Below are 21918 nucleotides of genomic sequence, written 5' to 3' on the forward strand. Positions count from 1 at the left end.
TGGGGTCACAAAGAGTCAGACGCAACTTAGCATCTATTTTTTTTTTTTTTTTGCATTTATAGGGGTTGCTTGATGCATGAATTGCCAGCGTTACATGGGAATTCTGAAATGTTGATCGATGTTTCAGCTCTGTCTAAAGGACTTTCTACAGTCATTACAATTGTAGGACTTTTCTGCAACGTGAATTCTCTCATTCTAGGCCAGGTTGGAAGCATGGCTAAAGATCTTTTTTTTTTTTTTTAAATTTTAATTGCTTTAAGCCAACTTTTTCACTCTCCTCTTTCACTTTCATCAAGAGGCTTTTTAGTTCCTCTTCACTTTCTGCCATAAGGGTGATGTCACTTAGCAACTTAGCATCTAAACAACAAATGGGTAAATTAAGAGAATTCACACAATAAAGATGGTCAGTCTACTGTCTTAGCCTGTTTGGACTTCTATAACAAAATATCACAGACTGGGTAGCTTATTAAACAACAGAAATTTATTTTTCACATTTCTAGTGGCTAGGAAGTCCCAGATCAAGAGGCCAGCTTGGCTGCACTCTACTGAGGGCCCTCTTCCAGATGCATAGCGGGCACCTTCTGGCTCTGTCCTCAAATGGTAGAAGGGGTAAGGGATATCTTTGACACCTCCATTATAAGGACACTAAGCCCATTCATGAGGGCAGAACCAAAGTATCTCTCAAAGGTCCCACCTTCTACCATCTCTAGGCATTAAGATCTCAACACATGAATTTGGCAGGGTGCATGTGTTAGTCACGCAGTTCTGAGTCTTTGCGACCCCATGGACTGTAGCCCGCCAGGCTCCTCTGTCCATGGAATTCTCCAGGCAAGAATACTGGAGTGGGTAGCCATTCCCTTCCCCAGAGGATCTTACCCACCCAGGGATCAAACACGGGGCTCCTGCACTGCAAGCAGATTCTTTACCAGCTGAGCCACCGAGGAAGCCCCTGGCAAGGAGGGAGAGCAGGAATAAACATTCAGACCATAGCACCTATAAAGCTATCTCTATTTAGAGAAAATATGCTGTCATTGAGCCTACAGAAGAGAATGATCAGGATGTGACAATGATGTTTGAAAGGCACTTACTGATTTAGAAACCTACTAGCGCCAGGGTTTCAAACCAACACATTCCTGTCCTTGAGATGGCATATCAAAAACCTTTCATTCATACCGTATGAAGATTCATCCTGTATTGTGAATAATAATGGTAAATATAAAATCAAGGAACAATGGCATTCTATTGTTCTATTAATTTCTATACTCATATATTCTATATTCATTCAATATTCTATTAAACGGGAGCCTCATGAGGAGAGTAAGTTCGTCAATTGTCTTCCCTGCTGTATACTCAGTGCCCACCAGTACTTATAAGCAAGCAACTGAACTGAATAAATACAATCACAGAAGAAAGAAATTCGTTTATTCTCTGATGGACATAAAACTCCCTATTAGCGCCATTAGGCTTTTAATTGTTTAAAGTCTACAAGCAAGACAAACTGACTCTTTTCTAGGTTGAAGGGGATTATGGGATATGTCTATTGGTGAACCAGCAAGAAATAAATGAAAAAAAACAAACAAAGCAATAATTATACTTGAGTCCATATGAATTTTTATTAACACACATTTTTCAAAGTCTGTACAAACCAAAACATTCCTGTGTTTTAAAATGTCCATTATTACAAACATACAAATAAACAAAAGGTGTTACCAAAAGTTAGCTACTCAATTTTATGGTAAAACAGTATCATGATTTTTAAAAACCAAAATTTCAAGACAGAGGTTTCTTCCTTCTCTTTTTGGAACTCGTGGAAAGTTAGAAAATGTATGGATTTGCTTTATATTAAATGCCAAGACCTTAAAAAAAGATTTAGTATAAAACTAAATATGTTTTTACATTGTCACTTCAGGTAACAGAATTTCTCAAGTCTTTAAAATTTAAAAAAAAAAAACAAAAAACCCATGACTGCAACTTTTTTCACAATCTTTTCCCCATAGTCAATGTAAATGCATCTGAAAAATATTATCTGACAGGTTGTCTTTACCTAAAATTTTCTCATTCAAAAAGTTACAAAACTATTTAGCACTGCCATTTCCCTTGCTTAGAAGAGAAAATTACATCCCCTACCAGAGTGATAAGCAACATGGTCCATTGTTCCTCGTATCTGAAGGAAGCCACTCATTTCCATGTCTCTGTCCAATTAAGTGCATGGCTCCACTCGTGAGAATGTTCACCAATTAGAAGCCTTCGCTCCTGGAAAATGCCTAGTAAGTTAAACTTACTGCTGCACTTCTGGTAGTCTGAGGTACAAATGTCATCTGCCCTTATGATTACCTCTAACTCCAGTATCGCCCCCTGCGTTAAAGGATTCCAAAGTAGCTGGTTTTACTGTTTCATGGCACACCACACATCTCTAATTTCTTTCACAAACATCACAGAGGACCTGAGAGTATGGCTAGAAATGCAAATCTATCCTCTGACATGAAAAGTAAATCCATGTGCCTACTGGGTCAAGAAGGGAAAACAGGACACAATTCAGGTTGGGGCCAAGCTGCTTTTGAGAAGCACCTGTTTTCAACACATTTCCATTAAAAGCAGGGAGTGTATAGGCGGCAGTGGGTGAGGAAGAGTGGGGAGACAGTACATACAGGGATATCATTCTTCCAGTCACACTCAGAGTCCATTCTTGAGCAGCTCATACTAACTTCCAAAATGCTTTGTAGTCCAAATCTTATCCCATTTTGAATCATTTTAAAAAAAGCTATCTGACAATGGCCCAGTATGACAACTGATATAAGAGCGTTTGTTTTTTTTTTTAAAAAGAGGTGGCAGTGTGAGAATTTAAAATCAGTCACATAAAACAATCAAGAAAGGGGAGGGAGAGGGAAGTGTCCAGTACAACCTGGACAACCTTTCTTTCTGTCCTTACTTAGAAAGACAGACTCTCCAAATCTTTGCTACCTCCCTTAAGTATCTTCTTACATGCTCTTCCAAGAAACCCTCCAAAAGGCACTTAACTCCATACTTATATATTGAATTGTTTCACCTTAGCAATCAGTTTTTAAGACTCCAAGGTAACAAGAAAGAAAAGATCTGATTCTTTCACTAAAAGCTAGAGAGTAGTACTTTTTTTTAAAAAAGAAGCATCACTTTTACAAGAAGAACAAGCTAGGCTACCATTATTCCTTTATCAAGAAAAAGTTTCTTTTTTTAAAAAATAAATAAAACTCTGGCTATACATAGTACAAAGTTCATACATAATATACCTGGAAAAAAACCCAAGGGTATACCCTGAAGCAAAAGGTTTATTGGAGAGAAAAAGTCTCTTCCATTGTACCAAGTCTTAAGGTGGCAGTTTTCAAAGTTCAGAGGGTGGCAGTGATATGTAATTAATGCCAAATTGCTTGCTCATGGGTATGGCAGGATGCAATGATGGACAAAAAAAAAAATCATTCTGCACATAACACTGAGCAGTGACCACCACAAAAAGGGGGAAAAAAAAGTAGCAAAAGAGAGACAATAGTACTGAGAGAAGGGCTGTGGGGTAGAGAGGGGAGTGAGAGAATAAGAGGAGATGGGAGCTTGAAACCCCAAACATTCAAGCATGCAGTCATAACACAGCACAAACCAGGTGTTTCCATTCAGCCCAACGCAGTCACACAAAGAAGGATAACTGTAATAATATAGAGATTTCTTAAGGAAGATTGCAATTCCCAGAGAACAGCCAGGTTGCCACCCTAACCGAGGAATCCATTTGCTGTTGCCGGGAGCGTTCTTGTGGTCTTTCATGGAGAGGTTATAGCTCCTGACTTCTCTGACTTCTTGCTCTTGGACAAGGCAGCTGCCTGCTTCAGGAGCTCTCGGTTTTTGGCCTTAAAAAAAAAAAATCAGTGAGCGAAGGAAGTTTTCGCAGGACAGGATGTTTTTCATGCAGATGCTAAGGGAGACAATGTAGAGGTCAGGAAGAGGTGAACAAAGTCTAGAGGCAGAAAACAACAGAAAAGCTCTAGGGTTTGGTTGGGAGGGAAGAAAAGTATTTACTGGAAGTTAATCAGTGTACTTGCATCTCCTGGGATCCACTATTACAAACGGATGCTCTATGCAACACAAACAAACCATGGAGTGCCTTAGTGTGCTGGATAAACAGAATTTACAATTTAGACATCTGGAATCACATCTGGTTTATCCAAAAATCAAAGAACACATTTATTAATTCCACTGTTTTTTGAGGTAAAAAGATTAGAACATATCGAAGAGAAAATAATAAAAGTCATCTATAAGGTGATTTAATATGTCAATCGACATGTCAAATCTCTGAGGAAAAAAGAAATCTAAGAGATCACTTAAAATACCAAGATGGGGAAACAGTGGAAATAAGTGTCTGACTTTATTTTTTGGGCTCTAAAATCACTGCAGATGGTGACTGCAGCCATGAAATTAAAAGATGCTTGCTCCTTGGAAGGAAAGTTATGACCAACCTAGATAGCATATTCAAAAGCAGAAACACTACTTTGCCAACAAAGGTCTGTCTAGTCAAAGCTATGGTTTTTCCAGTGGTCATGTATGGATGTGAGAGTTGGACTGTGAAGAAAGCTGAGTGCCGAAGAATTGATGCTTTTGAACTGTGGTGTTGGAGAAGACTCTTCAGAGTCCCTTGGACTGCAAGGAGATCCAACCAGTCATACTAAAGGAGATCAGTCCTTGGTGTTCTTTGAAAGGAATGATGCTAAAGCTGAAACTCTAGGACTTTGGCCACCTCATGCGAAAAGTTGACTCACTGGAAAAGATCCTGATGCTGGGAGGGATTGGGGGCAGGAGAAGGGGATGACAGAGGATGAGATGGCTGGATGCCATCACTGACTCGATGGACGTGAGTCTGAGTGAACTCCAGGAGTTGGTGATGGACAGGGAGGCCTGGCGTGCTGCAATTCATGGGGTCGCAAAAAGTCTGACATGACTGAGCAACTGAACTGAACTGAAATACACCAGAGTTACCATATTAAATAAGCAGAATTACCTGCAATTGTTCTGTGACTTCTTTGTGGGTTTTCTCCATCTGGTTCATTTTGGCTCTCATCTGAGATTCTTGGTATTGAAAATCAGCCTTCAACTCTGTGATCTGAGGGGGGAAAAAAAGGCAGAGTGACCAGAAGAAATTTCTGTGCAATGAAAAATGTTTTGGTACCAGAGAGCTAAATAGTCCCCTAAATTAATGAAACCCAGGGCTCTCCTAAAGAGCCATACCTAAATCAAAGCCAGGGAACTGTGTATCCTATTTTTTTCTAGTGATTTCCTGAAAATTACACAAAATTCTGCATTAGCATGTCTGCTACTGACCACTTGCTAGAAGGTTTTAGATATTTCATGTACTCAATATAGGCAATAATCTTTCGAATTCTCAACTCCAAGTAAATCAATGATTATAACAAATATGACTGACAGTTTGAGAGAAGCCATGAAAATAACAGCTGCTGTCATTTACTGAATTTTTGCCCTGTTCCAGGCAAACTGTTTGATTATATTATTTTATCCAATCCTATGATAACCCTGTGGGATAGTAGCATTATTCTTCCCATTTTATAGACGGGAACATCAAGGCTTAGGAAGGATTAAGTAAAGTGGTTAGCAAGTAGCAGAGTCAGAATTCAAACTCCAGGCCTTCTTCTATTGACTATGCTATTCAAGGAGCACAGAGAAGAGGTACTAAATCAGAGAAATGAGGTGTGAGCTAAGTTTTGAGATACAAGTAGCAACTGGTACATGAGGTACGGAAAAGGGCATCCAAGCAAAGGGAACAGTATGGGCACAAGCAGAGTGCCAGATAATGGAGAACTTATTCAGATGACTGATGAGTGTCGGGAGATGAGGCCACAGACAGGAAGGCATGATGCGGAAGAGCCTGTGTTCCAGCCAAGGAATGTGATCTTGATCCTGAAAGTTATGGGAAACAACCTACTGTTTGTTTTTGCTCCTTTCAGACCCTAACTTGGCAGGAATTCCCTGGAGATCCAGTGGTTAGAACTCGGTGCTGTCACTGCTGTAGGTAAGGGAATTAAGATCTTGCGACTGCAAAGCACTAGAGACGAGTATTCATTTTGTCTCTATTTTGCAAAAATCCTGTCTTTAATGTGCCATTCTGATCTAGTTCATAAAGAAAATATACTTGGGTCTGCTTTCATCTGACAGTCATGTAGTAAAGTGAAAAGAATACTGGTCTCTTCCCACGAACTTCCACCTTACTGGAAGAGTAGAAACACAGCTCAGTAGAAAGAATGGGAGGGTCAGAAAGATCTGGGTTCATTCCTTTGTTCTGCCTTTCACCAGCTGTGTGATTTGGATGGGTCGTCTACTCTCTTTCGGTCCATTTCCTCATCCGTAAGATGAGGTAGGAATCAGATACAAAGAATGCACATAAAGATTTTAACACTGCAGGACTTCCTTGGTGGCCCAGTAGATGGGAATCTGTCTGCCAATGGAGGGGACACCGATTCAATCCCTGGTCTGGGAAGATTACACATGTCGTGGAGCAACTAAGCCCTTCCACCACAGCTTCTGAGCCCACGAGCCGTAACTTCTGAGCCTGTGTGCCGCAACTACTGAAGCCCAGCACCTACAGACGTGCTCTACAACAAGAGAAGCCACCAGAATGACAAAAAGCCCGCGCACCACAACAAAGACCCAGTGCAACCAAAAATAAAGTTAAAAAAATGTTTTAACATAAATGTCTTTGTTAGCACTCATCATAGGATTCTGAACATAGTGCAAAACAACATACAGCCTCAGGGAGAAAACAGAGCTAGCGGAAGGAACCCTATGGGGAAAAACACTGAAGGCACTGTTATCTATGAATGATGATAATAATTCCTACCTCAAAGTGATATGGGGATAAATGAGTTAATACATATAAAGCACTTAGAATAGGGATAGGCAGATAGAGGCGTGTTAGTCGCTCCGTCGTGTCTGACTCTTTACGACCCCATGGACTCTTCTGTCCATGGGATTCTCTAGGCAAGAATACTGAAGTGAGTTGCCATTCCCTTCTCCAGGGGATCTTCCCGACACAGGAACCGAACCCCAGTTTCCTGCATAGCAGGCCAAAGCATCCAATAAAAGTTAACTATTATTATTAGTTATTAGAATAATAAGGCAGAAACGAGACATTCTCTAAGAATCTGAAAGTAAGAAATAATAGAATGAATCAGAAAAAGGACATAAAAAAATTCCCCTAAAGAGGGGAATATGACTCTACTAAGACTTCACTGAAGATAATAACGAGCTTAGAGGATAGGTCACTCAGTAAGGGAGTTGTCACCAATGGAAACAAAGTGATGTAGTGACTACAGGAAGGCCTACTGGAATATTGTCTTGGGACGAGGCAGACTTGATCTACATATTTTGAGTACTACTGTTCCCTGGACACAGCCATCCCAATAATAGAGGTGGAGGCATCAGGTTCCCCTAGCCTGAGAGCATTAAAAATTCCAATTATGTAACTACTTCCTCTTGTCCCAACTCCATGCTCACTCAGCACCCTCTGATTACAAGCTCCCTGAACAGCTTATGCTGAGAAGAGTAGTACTCTGCTATATGCCCCACTATGAAATAAGAGGTGGACTCCGTGGTTTTACACATCATCTCTGCAAGCTTAGTGAACTTCAGTCCTCCCTTAGAAGTGGAAGCTTCTTCCAAACAAAAGAAAGAAAAATCAACCCTCTAAACTACTTGATGGAAGGGGATTGACAACAGTAATGCCATGCCACGATCCTGGCAGACAGCAAGCTGCTCCCTAGGACATCCCAACCTTGCCAGTGGATTCTCTCTCTTAGAGCTTCAGTGGTATGTATCCAACAAACATCCATTAAACAGTTAGCATCGTGCCCTATACCACATATCTCACCCGCTTGCCTCATTCTGACCTGAGAAGCACTAACTAAGCAGTACCTTCTTCTCTTTCTCTAAAATCATTTGATCCTTTTGATGCAGCATCTTCTTCAGAGTGGCTACTTCTTCCTTCAGTTGGGCAATGATGACAAAGTGGTCAGTGCCTGGTGAGTCCAGAGCCAGATCTGGGGAAAAGCTGAGGGGAAAAATGGAGGGGGAAAATATCAGTTGGATGCACAAACTTTTTTCTACCTGAGGTCACATTACAGGCCACTTGACTGCAACTTCAGGAGCAGAAGCAACTAGTTGAATCCCAGCCATCAAGCACAATACACGTCCAACTTGAGGGCATTTGCTAAACTGCACAAGCAAGGTGGCCATCAGATAACTATACCAACCAAAGCCACAACCTGCAGCATTCCTGCAGCATCTCTGCTCACATGCATGCTGTGCATGCGTGCTAAGTCACTTCAGTCGTGTCCAACTCTGCAACCCTATGGACTGTAGACTGTCAAGTTCCCATCCATGGGGATTCTCCAGGCAAGACTATCAGAGTGTGTGGCCATGCCCTCCTCCAGGGGATCTTCCCAACCCAGGGATCGAACCCATGTCTCCTATGTCTCCTGCACTGGCAGGTGGGCCATTTACCACTAGCGCCACCTGGAAAGCCCATCTTTGTTCACATTCGGGACTAAAATAAATGTCACCTCATAAGAGCCAAAGATATTTTGTTTCAGGTTCACTGAGGATCCCTAGTTATTGTGGGTGAGAGTCATAATTTTTTGTGATTAGATAATTTCCCTAGAATCTGGATAAATTGTAATTTCATGCATTTTTCTTTAAAGATCCCGATAGAGATTTTGACTCTGTTTTCTGCTCCAAAGCCCATGCTGTGGTACATCTGCTGAGAAGCTGCTGCTTTCCACCTCAGGTACAATCTTTTTAAAAAGTGATTAAAAAAAAGAAGATGAAATTAACAGGAAAGAAGCCAACTTCCCCTACTACGATTGGCCTGTGCCCTGTCACTTCCAGTATCAAGAATTCTGTGATATTTAGTTAGGAAAGGAACAAAAAGGTGGCAAACTGCAAAGTAATATCACAACCTGGGTCTTCAACAGAGTCCTCCCTATGATGGTCTCTGAGCACTACATTTTGTCCAAGTGCCAGGTGAACTCTGTCCTTTTAGTCGAGTGTCTTAACCAGGAAAGTTTCAGGGAATTTGTAAGCCCCTGAGATTGTATATGCAATTTTATGTATACATACAATGGGGTGGTTTCTAGGATGGGGATCTGAGGCTCTCCTTCGTCTGTTCAGAAGTGTCTTAGACCCATACAAGTTAAGAAATCACTGCCAAGAGAGTTAAATCCTACCCTTCTCTAGAGACCTACCCAAAGGAAACTCTCTACTTTTCACAGGGCAACCTGTAAAGTAAAACACAAACCAGTTTTTCCTAGAAAACTGCAATACTGATTCCCAACACCCTATATCAATATAGCAACTACCAGATGCCCCTTGCTGTTGGATCTTTCCTACACCTTGAACAACATCTAATAACCATCAATTTTCTACACAGGTAGAAACTCCAAATAACATGGTGAACTGCTGGACAAACCTCCTCATAGTTACCAAGTTAAGTGTTTCTATGGCTAGAATGGGAAGACAGTCCATTGATAGAAATATTCTGCCCTCAGTCTACACGAAGCATATGAGAAGGATGTCAGAGGAACAATGGATCACTGCTTTGCTAACTGATAAATATGCAGAATTACTGGGTAACAAAAACAACATGTAAAATAATAAAACAAGGCATGTAGGAGAAAATATTAAAAGGATCCATCATAGTCTCCACCAGTTTCCAACCTTGCTGAGGGACTGTCTTCCCTCAACCCAACAGAAGATATTTAAACCCATAACCAGAGTGACAAATGAAATGGAGTAATGGGCTAATGTGCTCTACCTGCTTTTTAACTGAAATATAATTGACATACAATATTATGTTAGTTTCATACATAATTTGGTATTTGCATATATCGTAATCACTCTAAGTCTAGTAAACGTCCGCCCATATTAAATTATTATTGACTACATTCTTTATGTTGTATGTCACATCCCCATGACTTATTGATTATATAACTGGAGGGCTATAGCTCTTAATCTCCTTCACCTGTTTTGCCTATCCCCCCACCCCCAACCTTCTGGCAACTACCTGTTTGTTCTCTGCACCTATGTTGCATTTTGCTTTGTATTTTAGACTCACATATATGTGAGATCACACAGTATTGGTCTTTCTCCAACTTATTTCACTTAGCATAATATCCTCTAGGTTCATCCAGGTTGTTGCAAACAACAAGATTTTGTTTTTTATGACTGAGTAATATTTCACTGTTTGTGTACACACACACACACCCCCACACACGCCATAGCTTTTTTAGGTATTTGTCTATCAACAGTCACTTAGGTTGCTTTCATTATCTTGGCTCTTGTAACTAATGCTACAGTGAATACTGGGATGTATGTATCTTTTTGAAATAGTGTTTCTATTTTCTTTGGATAAATAACTAGAAGTGAAATTGCTGGATTATATGGCAATTCTATTTTTAATTTTTTAAGGTGCCTCCATACTAGTTGCTTCACCAACTTACAATCCTACCAAGAGAGCACAAGGGTGCTATCGTCTCCACATCCTCGCCAACACTTATCCAATAGCCATTCTGATACGTGTGAGGCAGTAGCTCATTGCCATTTTGATTTGCATTTCCCCGATAATTAGTGATATTGAGCATCTATATGTTTTCTTTGAAAAAAATGTCTATTCAGGTCCTCTGCCCATTTTTAAATAGAACTGTTTCTTTTTTTTTTGATGTTAAAATATATGAGCTTTTTGTATATTTTGGATATTAACCTGTTATTGGATATATTATTTGCAAATATCTTCTCCCATTCAGTGGGTTGCCTTTTCATCTTATGGATAGTTTCCTTCATTGTGCAAAGGCTTTTGAGTTTGATATAGTCCTTTGTAAAAGCAAAAGTAAATAGGACTACACAGCCTGAGGATACATATCCAAAAAAAATTGCTAAGACCAATGTTAAAGAGCCTATGTTTTCTTCTAGGAATTTAATGCTTTCAGGTCTTAAATTTACGTCTTTAGTCTACTTGGAGTTATTTTTGTAAGCAGTGTGAGAAAGTAGTCCAGTTTGATTCTTTTGCATGTAGCTGTCTAGTTTCCCAACACCATTCAGTGAAGGGGCTATCTTTTCCCCACTGTATACTCTTGCCTCCTCTGTTGTAGAGTAATTGCCCATATAAATGTGGATTTGCTTCTGGGCTGTTTATTCTGTTCCATCAGTCTCTGTGTCTGTTTCTGTCTTCTTGTTTTGTTTTTGGCTGAGTCAGGTCTTACTGCGGCACATGGGATCTTTCACTGCGGTGTGCAGGCTCCTCGTTATGGCACGCAGGGTTCTCTAGTTGCAGTGCGTGGGCTCAGTAGCCCAGCAGCATGTGGGATCTTAATTCCTCAACCAGGGATTGAATTCATGTCCCCTGCATTGGAAGGCAGATTTTTAAATACTGCTCCACCAGGGAAGTCCCTAACACCATACTGTTGACTACTGCAGCTTTGTAGTACAGTTTGCAATCAAAAAGCATGACACTTTCAGCTTTGTTCATTCTCAAGATTGCTTTGAGTCTACCTGCTTCTTGAGGGAAGATTCTTCCCATACCAATAAATTGCTGACAAATCTCACTGTGTCTTTCCTGTGTTAGGGACTGTACTGTCTAACTCTGTAACTCCTGATGAATAAGAATTGCTGGGAATCAAAATGAAAAAAGATGGCTAGGTTACTAAGGCAGAAAATCAGATCTAATCTCTTTCTAAACACCGCCAAAGACAGGGAACTTGCTATTTATCCAGGAAGCTCATCTTTTCCAAAAATTTAATAGTTTTTGGAATGTTTCCAAAAACATCTTTTCTCAGGTTGAGCCAAAATCTGCCTGTCAGTCTCAACCATTGGTCCTGGATCTGTCCTCAAAGGCCACAGAGAGTTAAGTCTACTCTTTCAAGTATATTTTAGAGGGAGAACACAATAAAACGATAAGGAAAAGAAAACAATGTCTTTTAGAAACAATAAACCACAAGGTGTGCCTGGAGGTCACTCACTGTTCATTGCCCATCAAACAATAAGCAAATATGATCAAAAAGTGCATTTCTCAGGGAAGGAAAGCTAGGAATGAACTTGTATTTTCTTCAAATTGAAGGATTTTTGTTATAATTTTGACAAACTATAAAATATTGAGATGGAAGCTGTGAATTTTATAGGACACTAAAAAAGACTAAGGCATTTTCTAAGTATAAAACCATGAGAAAAATGTGTTGTTGTTTTTTTTAATTCTATAAAGTAATGGGTTCTCTCTGTATGATACGGAAGGCTAATAAAGAAAAAGAGAAAAATAAATCAAATATGCCTTAATATTTAAAAAATAAATAAGAGGACTTCCCTGGAAGTCCAGTGGTTAAGATTCTGCACTTCTACTGCAGGGCTCTCGGGTCTGATCCCTGAATAGGGAACTAAGATCCCACATGTCATGTGTGTGGCCAAAAAAAAAAAAACAACAAAGGAATATGATAGTATATGGTCAATGAAAACTGTTAGAGAACAATCTTTTGAAGACATGAGAGGATAAAAATGAAAGAAGAGAAGCATAAATTTAAAAGTGGATTGTGATTAAAAACTGAGAGGGAGTCACAATAGATAGTAAAGAAACAAAACTGGTAATATCTACTCCAGAACTGAATTCAAAATAGATATTCAGCAAAAAAATTTTTTGGTTTCCATGACATTAAAAAAAGGACTGTTCATGGAGAAGGAAATGGCAACCTACTCCAGTATTCTTGCCTGGAAAAGTCCATGGACAGAGGAGCTTGGCAGGCTGCAGTCCATGGGATTACATGACTGAGCATGCGTGCATGAGGGTGGAGGGAGATGGGTTGGTAGCAATAAACTGGTAGAACCAAAAAATATAAAGGACAGTTCAAAAAACGTCTTGGACCTCCTCAGTGGTCCTATGGTTAAGATTCCATGCTTCCATTGCAGGAGTGTGAGTTTGATCCCTGGTCAGCCAAAAGAGAAAAAAAAATAATTAAAAAAATGTTTTTAAAGTCTTGTCAGAATGTTCTCCAAGTGAAGGAAAAGCAAGAAAAAAAAGTAAAAAGGGAAGAAAAAACGTAATTTACCTTGTATATAAAGTTTTAAAAGAAATGCAAACAAGTGATAGATTAAGATTACTAATGCAGGAACAAAAAGCCTCTTGATGAAAGTGAAAGAGGAGAGTGAAAAAGTTGGCTTAAAACTCAACATTCAGAAAACGAAGATCATGGCATCCGGTCCCATCACTTCATGGGAAATAGATGGGGAAACAGGGGAAACAGGGTTAGACTTTATCTTTTTGGGCTCCAAAATCACTGCAGATGGTGACTGCAGCCATGAAATTAAAAGACGCTTACTCCTTGGAAGGAAAGTTAGGACCAACCTAGACAGCATATTCAAAAGCAGAGGTATTACTTTGCCTACAAAGGTCCGTCTAGTCAAGGCTATGTTTTTCCAGTGGTCATGTATGGGTGTGAGAGTTGGACTGTGAAGAAAGCTGAGCGCTGAAGAATTGATGCTTTTGAACTGCGGTGTTGGAGAAGACTCTTGAGAGTCCCTTGGACTGCAAGGAGATCCAACCAGTCCACTCTAAAGGAGATCAGTCCTGGGTGTTCATTGGAAGGACTGATGCTGAGGCTGAAACTCCAATACTTTGGCCACCTCATGTGAAGAGGTGACCCATTGAAAAAGACCCTGATGCTGGGAGGGATTGGGGGCAGGAGGAGAAGGGGGCGACAGAGGATGAGATGGCTGGATGGCATCACCAACTTGATGTACATGAGTTTGGGTGAACTCCGGGAGTTGGTGATGGACAGGAGGCCTGCAATTCATGGGGTCGCAAAGAGTCAGACACGACTGAGCAACTGAACTGAATTGAATGCAGGAACAGTCAAATGGAACTTGCATATGTATGAAAATAATACGTGGCTGCAGAAAAATTTTTTCTAAATTTTCAAGTTATTAGATTGCTTTTTTAATTACCATGTATATTTAAAGAAAAATTTATTTTTAAAGATCTTTCCCAGAGGACATTATGAAAGATCATGCATCTAAGTTAAGGATCAGCATCCTAATTGAGGAAAACATTCACTGCTGCTAACCAGATGCAATAAAACACTGAACAGAAAGTTTAAAGTCTTTGGCTTGGTGAAGCCATAGCAATAGTCAGCAAGAACAGTGGCAGTATCTCAAAAACCAAATGACCCAACAGAAGGCAAACTTTAAGGCCTGTTGGTTAAACTAAAGGCTATGAATGAGCTTTTTCCGGGTCATTCAAACACAGCCCACATCATAAACAGCACAAAACAGAAATGATGAATCTAAAGGCTGTGGGTCTTGGCTTAGGCCTTCATAAAGCAGGGCATTCAGAATGGTTCATTCCCTGAAGAACTTTTTACAGGATCATGCATCCTGGCAGATGTGATAAGACAATCAGTGCCACATCCATTTTCTTCAGAATGGTCAAACTAGCTGCTCAGAGAACAAACAGTAACAATAAAGCTAACCAGAAAGATGGTCTTTATGGTTGCTTTCCCTATATAATTAGAATATCTAAACCAAGCATTTCTAGAAGGATCAATTCAAGAAGTTTGAAGTCAATGATACCAGAAATACAAAGAGAGTCTGCAGTCTCAAATCAAGTTAATGAAAAGCCAACTTCAGAGATGCTATGTATACCCCTAAATAAACAAAACTCAACCCCAGTAAGCCTATATGCTGGTCTGCTCCCATATCTACCACCGTCTGGGAGAGAGAATGGAGAATGGGAGTTTTCAGAATGGAGATGATTCCAAGGATTTTAGGGATGAGTGTGCCAGGTGGTCTCATTTCAGAATGCCCAGCCTGGAGGAACAGGCCCCAAGACTCTGTTGAGAAGCAGCCCACTACACCAACATGGACAGGGCATCCTGGATATGAGGAGAAAATAGCTCGTAAGCAGAAGCATCACTAAGAAGGAAAGGGGAAAGTGAGGAATAAAAATGCATTCAGAAAGGCTTAAAATGAAACAAAAATATTCAAATGCATCTCCTTCCCTCCTGATTCAGCATCTGCTTTGGGTTATCTCTCTTAATGCTAAGGAAGCATGGATTATCCCTCACAGACTGAGCAGTACTGCTTTAATTATAAATTGTCAGGAATTCCCTGGTGGTCCAGTGGTTAAGACTGAGCACTTTCACTGCCACAGCCAGGGTTCAATCCCTGGTCGGGGAACTAATGTTCCGAAAGCTGTGCAGTGTGCCCAAAAAAGAAAAATTTCCAATTTGTCTCTGTTTTGCCTCTGCAGACCAACTCCTGCCCTGCCTGGAGAAGGCTATAGGCACAGATCACAATAAAAAGCATGTCTTTGAATTCTTGTGAGAAGTTATTTGTGGACTACAGAAAATTCAACTGCTATTAAATCCAGTTATATGTTCTAGACAAGATTATATTTATAAACTAATAGCAGTATTGTTTGTTTATAAGATAAGTGTCTAGTGTAGTATCCCTGAGAAGTTCGCTGACAACCATAAACTAGCTCCATGACACACCCTAAAACGTATTCCTGTTTCAGGAACTGTGTATGCATTTCAAACAGAAACATGCACACACACTTGAACTGGCTTACCTATCTCCATTGGTTGTGATCGACTCAAACTTGGATTTTTTCTTTGGGATTTCATTTTGAATTGAAGACGTAGAAAGGGTTTTCTGACTTTTAATGGCAAAAAAGAAAAAAGAGAGAGAGAGAAAGAGAGATACACACACTTTAGAAATCAAAGATTAATAAAACATCACAATGAAAGTCCTGTCAAATGGGACCAACATAATACTGTACCTATTCTATGCAAGAGCTAATTATTCTTGATCATCAAAATCCACCCAAGTCTTAATTCCATAGATGCATGGACAGCTCATTTCTATAGTCCTTCCCCAAATTTTTACCTGTGATTAAATACTATCTGCTTTATTAATAACAATGAGAACAAGTCAATAAAACCTTAGTCAGAAGCACAATCCATCTTACAATTTAAAAAGTACTTTCATATTCATTTTTCCCCATGCATCTTATAATACTGTGAGGCATATACAAGGGATTATTTCTATTTTGCAGAAACTGAGGCTCATCAAGGCTAACTTACCTACCCAGGGATATAGAGCTAGTTAGTAGTGAAGCTTTACGTATCTGAACACTAAGTCCAGTTCTTCTTCACTCTGTTTCTGTAAATCTTCTAGTATCTAAGAGTCTCATGACAACCCTAAAGATCAGTTTTAGTCTCTGAAACTAATCTGCAACCCTTTTACTTTGATGGATGTAAAATTGCCAAGCCCAAAGGATTTTTCAGACCTTTTCTTATTGGCCTCTTTTCAATATTTGATACCACTGATCATGCCTTCTCCCCATCACATCCAACTTTATAACTGACAAATACAATTGTACATTAATTAAAATGTACGAGGCGACAATTTTATATATATATATTATAGAACGATTACTACCAAGATCAAGATAATTAATGCACCCATCATCTTGCATACCTGATTTTATTTTTCGGCTGTGCCACGTGGCTTTTGGGATCTTAGTTACCCAACCAGGGACTGAACCTGTCCCCCCTGCAGTGGAAGCGCAGTGTCCTGACCACTGGACTGCCAAGGGAATTCCATTTTATTTTAATGGTGAGCATGCTTGAGATAGCATCACCAACTCAATGGACATAAACTTGGGCAAACTCCGGGAGACAGTGAGAGCCAGGAAGGCCTGGCGTGCTGCAGTTCATGGGATCGCAAAGAGTCAGATATGACTTAGTGACTGAACAACAACATGCTTAGGATCTCCTCTCAGCAACTTGGAAGCATACAGTCACTGAGCTGTACATGAGAACTGAGAACTACTTCTAATAAAGTTTGTACCTTCTAACCTAACCCTCCCCATTTCCCTCTCCTTTTGCACCTGGCAACCACCATTCTATTCTCTATACCTATGAAATCAGTTTTTAAGATTGCACATAAAAATGATACCACATGGTGTGTGTCTTTCTCTCTGCCTCATTTCACTTAGCACATGCCTTCCAGGCTTATCTATGTTGTAGCAAATAGCAGTATTCCCTTCTTTTTTATGGCTGGATATTCCATTGAATGTATATTCCATATTTTCTTCAACCATTCATCCCTCCAAGGACATTCAGGTTGCTACCATATATTAGGTATTGTGAATAAATGAATAGAAACGCTAATTTCAGTTCCTTCAGATACATACTAAAGTGATTGCTGGGACCTATCATAGTTTTATTTTTAATTTTTTGAGCAAACACCATACTGTTGAGTTCTTTATATATTTTGCATATTAACCCTGATTAGAGATTTGGTTTTCAAATACTCACTCCATCCTTGAGTGCTTCTATACTCTGTTTTCAGTTTCCAGCCTAAGTTGTATCAGTCAAGAGTATGGTTTTAACAACTATTATAGTGGGTGGAAATGATGTTCCCCTGATCATCTGCATGAGAATCATCTGAGAGGTTTATAAAACAAAGCAGATTCCTGGATTCCATCCTAGATCCTACCGAATTAAACTCTGGGGTAGGGCCACAGAAATCCACATTTTAAAATTAGCTCTGCTACCACCGACTCTTATATGCTACCAGTGGCTCATGTTCAAACCTCTTCTGAATTATAGCCTAAGCTCCTAAATAATAGCCTAAGCACTAAATAATAATCTTTTTTAATATCTGTATAGCCTAAGCAGTAAATAATAATCTTTTTTAATATCAGATCTTAGTTTCTTGCTACTTCCAGAACATCTTATTTTTGACTGGGCACAGACACAGAGGTCGAAGCTCTCAGAAGATAGCTTCTGTTTCTTGACAGTCTGTTCCTTGCATTTTTCTTTGGCCTCCTTCGTTCTCTTGGCCAAAAGTTTAGCATATTCTGCACCTCTTCCTTATTTCCTTAGTACACTGTTTCTTCAGAGCAATATGCTGACATTTGAGCTGCAGAACACGTGGAAGAAAAAGATGCTGGATTTTGGGTGCTTTGGTCCTAGTTTTCTCATCATCTCTGCTTCAGGGCTTTCTCACAACATACTGGTGGACATTGTCTTTGCTTCAGTCAGTTCAGTCGCTCAGTCGTGTCCGACTCTTTGTGATCCCATGGACTGCAGGCTTCCCTGTCCATCACCAACTCCCGGAGCCTGCTCAAACTCATGTCCATCGAGTTGGTGATGCCATCCAACCATCTCATCCTCTGTCATCCCCTTCTTCTGTCTTCAATCTTGCTGAGCATCAGGGTCTTTTCCAGTGAGTCAGTTCTTTGCACCAGGGGCCACAGTATTGGTGTTTCAGCTTCAGCATTAGTCCTTCCAATGAATATTCAGGACTGATTTCCTTTCGGATTGACTGGTTTGATCTCCTTGCAGTCCAAGGTACTCTCAAAAGTCTTCTCCAACACCACAGTTCAAAAGCATCAATTCTTTGGCATTCAGCTTTCTTTATGGTCCAACTCTCACATCTATACGTGACTACTAAAAAAACCATAGCTTTGACTAGACGGACCTTTGTTGGCAAAGTAATGTCTCTGCTTTTTAATATGCTGTCTAGGTTAGTCATAGCTTTTCTTCCAAGGAGGAAGCATCTTTTAATTTCATGGCTTCAGTCACCATCTGCAATGATTTTGGAGCCCAAGAAAATAAAGTCTGTCACTGTTTCCCCATCTATTTGCCATGAAATGATGGGACTGGATGCCATGATCTTCGTTTTTTGAATGTTGAGTTTTAAGCCAGCTTTTTCACTCTCCTCTTTCACTTTCATCAAGAGGCTCCTCAGTTCCTCTTCACTTTCTGCCATAAGGTGATGTCATTTGCATATCTGAGGTTATTGATATTTCTCCCAGCAGTTTAGATTGCAGCTTGTGCTTCATCCAGCCCGGCATTTCGCACGATGTACACTGCATATAAGATAAATAAGCAGGGTGACAATATACAGCCTTGATGTACTCCTTTCCCAATTTGGAACCAGTCTGTTGTTCCATGTCCATACGGTTTTAACTGTTGCTTCTTGATCTGCATACAGATTTTTCAGGAGGCAGGTAGGGTGGTCTGGTATTCCCAACTCCCTAAGAATTTTCCAGCTTGTTGTGATGCACACAAAGGTTTTGGCATAGTTAATGAAGCAGAAGTAGATGTTTTTCTGGAACTCTCTTGCTTTTTCAACAGATAATCCAACAGATGTTGGCAATTTGATCTCTGGTTCCTCTGCCTTTTCTAAATCCAGCTTGAACATCTGGAAATTCTCAGTTCACATACTGTTGAAGCCTCACTTGGAGAATTCTGAGCATTACTTTGCTAGTGTGAATGCACTGGTCATAGCAAACACCCTCTTCCAACAACACAAGAGATGACTCTACACATAGATGTCACCAGATGGTCAATACCGAAATCAGATTGATTATATTCTTTGCAGCTGAAGATGGAGAAACTCTATGCAGTCAACAAAAATAAGACCAGGAACTGACTGTAGCTCAGATCATGAACTCCTTACTGCAAACTTCAGACTTATATTGAAGAAACTAGGGAAAAGCACTATACCATTCAGGTATGACCTAAATCAAATCCCTTACGATTATACAGTAGAAGTGACAAATAGATTCAAGGGATTAGATCTGCTAAGAGTGCCTGAAGAACTATGGACAGAGGTTTGTGACATTGTACAGGAGGCAGTAATCAAGATCTTTACTTCAGAGATTATAAAGTTTGCAGACTCTAGCTCTTGGGCCCCAGGTGGAGTCCCAGTAGTACCAGTAAATCTAGAAATATCCTCCTCTCCCTTTTTGACAATGACCAAATTGAGGACACTCAGATTGGCATTCACAATGCAACCTATACAGATTTGCTCTTTCCTTCTCCAGTTTTCCTTGGCCTGTAACAGGAATACTCTTTAACTCAGTAGTAGGTGGACACTGCCATGGGTCACCACCCTGCTTCATGGCCTGCTTCATGGTCCTTTGCCTGTCATTCCCACCACTGATTCGAACACATAATCCTCCATTCTTTACCTGGAGCATCAGCAGCAACTTCCACAGCCACGAACTTCTCACAGACGGTACAAAGTCTGCATTCACTGTCCACTGCAGTGAGTTTCTGGCAGCCAGTGGCTGCGAAAGAGATGTTCTGCTTCACCTTGGAGCAGCCGATAGCCTCAAAGGTGCCACAAAAAAGTGCTAAATAGTTCTTGACACTTCAAACTCAACTTTCCAAAACTGAACTTTTTTCCCCTTCTGACAGTCTCTCAGATAAGGATTCACTCACTCATCCCAGTAAGAAACCTGAGAATTATCCTTTATTCACCCAGCTCCTGCCCATTTACCTGTTCGTCAGATTATCTAATTTACACATAATTCTCCTTCTGAAATGTCTTCCTGAATCTACCTCTTCGATCTTTAGTGCCACTACCTGAGGTTCTCTATTAACATCTCTTTCTGGACTCTTACCAAAAAAGCTTCTTAACTAGCCCCCAGCCTCTTTTCCTCCAGTGCATTCTTCACAATAGTCTGGGTTAATCTTTTTTTTTAAGGTAGATTTGGTCCCTCCCCAACACAGGTCCTTTCAGTGGCTCCCTATTAAAATTACTAACATCAAGATCATGTTACTTACCAGGTCTGCTGGATTCCTTTCCAGCCCATTTTCTGCTCCCAATCATAAGCTCCAGCAAAATAAAAGGATCTGCTGTTCCTAAGTTCCATGTGGTCTTATGCCCTCCATGTCTTTGCAGTTGCTATTCCCTCCACCCATTCCTTATCTGACGATTCTGATTTATCCTAAGATCTAGCTCCAATGTCAGCTCTTCTCTGAGCTTTCATTGCTTGACCTCCCCAGGCAGTTAATTACCACGGCCTCTTATGCCTGTATCTTGACATGCTTTCACTGTGACACCCTCAGATTATCCTGCAATACTTTGATTACAGGTCTGTCTTCCCTACCAGGCTGCATACCTCTTAGAAAACAGAGTGATTCTTTTTACTCATCTCTGCATTCCTTGCAGAGAATCTGGTCCATGAAAGTAACTAACAATGAACAAACAAAATCATAAAGGTAATGATAACAACGCATAACCATCATGTACTGAAGCTTCCTATATGCCAGTTATAAAACTAATCACTATGCACATACCATATAATTTATTTTCACAGCAACTCCATGAGTTAATATTTCCCTCATTTTACAGATGAAAAAACTTGCCCAAGATCCCATACAGAGAACTTGGCAGACCCAGGATTCAATCCAAAACCAGAACTCTTAACAACACAACAGATACTCTGAAAGGAAGCTTAAGACAACAATGAAGGGGCATCATTTTGACTGGATCTTATAAGGACAAACCTAGAATATCTATCTCCTAGCCAAATATGCATAAGAAAAGTTGCATTTCCTCAGACTGTGGAATGTCTGGTCTTCTAGGGAGATAATCCACTCTTAACGGTGGGGAGAATACAAACTTTTAAGATACAACACAAACCAAGTCAGAAAACCCTAATGCCTTATGGATGTCTCTCTGGCCCTTGGATGATATATGAATTATAAAATACATCAAAGGAGATTCCCTCTGTAGATCAGTAACTAGAGAGAAAATACAAAAATTTAGACAAAATAGTATCTTCCATGACTACTTGTGTATTACATCTGACCTCCCAGAACCTCTTGTTCTATCTCAAGCACCTTGGGGTTACCTGTTGTAATGGCTGCCACCACTCAGTCGACTATACTGCTCCTTCTCCTGGTGGCTGGCACGGGAAGAGCTGCTCAGGTGCTTCCTCTGCTCTTTGGTCTTCTGAAGGACCCGTTTGTATGAAAGTGTGCATAGCCAGCATAGCAATTTCCCATCTACCTGAAAGATGAGGAGACAAAGATAAAGAAGGAATGTGCT

The 21918-nt window shown here is 40.2% G+C and overlaps 1 protein-coding gene across 3 annotated transcripts in view; it reads right to left on the minus strand.

Moving 5' to 3' along the window:
- Window positions 1–1588: 1588 nt before the first annotated feature.
- Window positions 1589–21918, minus strand: part of FAM76A (family with sequence similarity 76 member A) — a 32875-nt gene continuing 12545 nt past the window's right edge. For 2 of the 3 annotated variants that reach the window (XM_061391900.1, XM_061391908.1), the window contains exons 5-9: window positions 21722–21879; window positions 15632–15718; window positions 7942–8077; window positions 5018–5119; window positions 1589–3872 (exon numbers count right to left, since the gene is read on the minus strand). In XM_061391900.1, coding sequence (XP_061247884.1) covers window positions 3786–3872; window positions 5018–5119; window positions 7942–8077; window positions 15632–15718; window positions 21722–21879 — 570 coding nt within the window. In that variant the 3' untranslated portion in view covers window positions 1589–3785. The remainder of the gene's footprint in view (window positions 3873–5017; window positions 5120–7941; window positions 8078–15631; window positions 15719–21721; window positions 21880–21918) is intronic. The other variant, XM_061391917.1, reaches the window with a different exon arrangement.

This window comes from Bos javanicus, chromosome 2, assembly GCF_032452875.1.
Source record: "Bos javanicus breed banteng chromosome 2, ARS-OSU_banteng_1.0, whole genome shotgun sequence".
Lineage (NCBI taxonomy): Eukaryota > Metazoa > Chordata > Mammalia > Artiodactyla > Bovidae > Bos > Bos javanicus.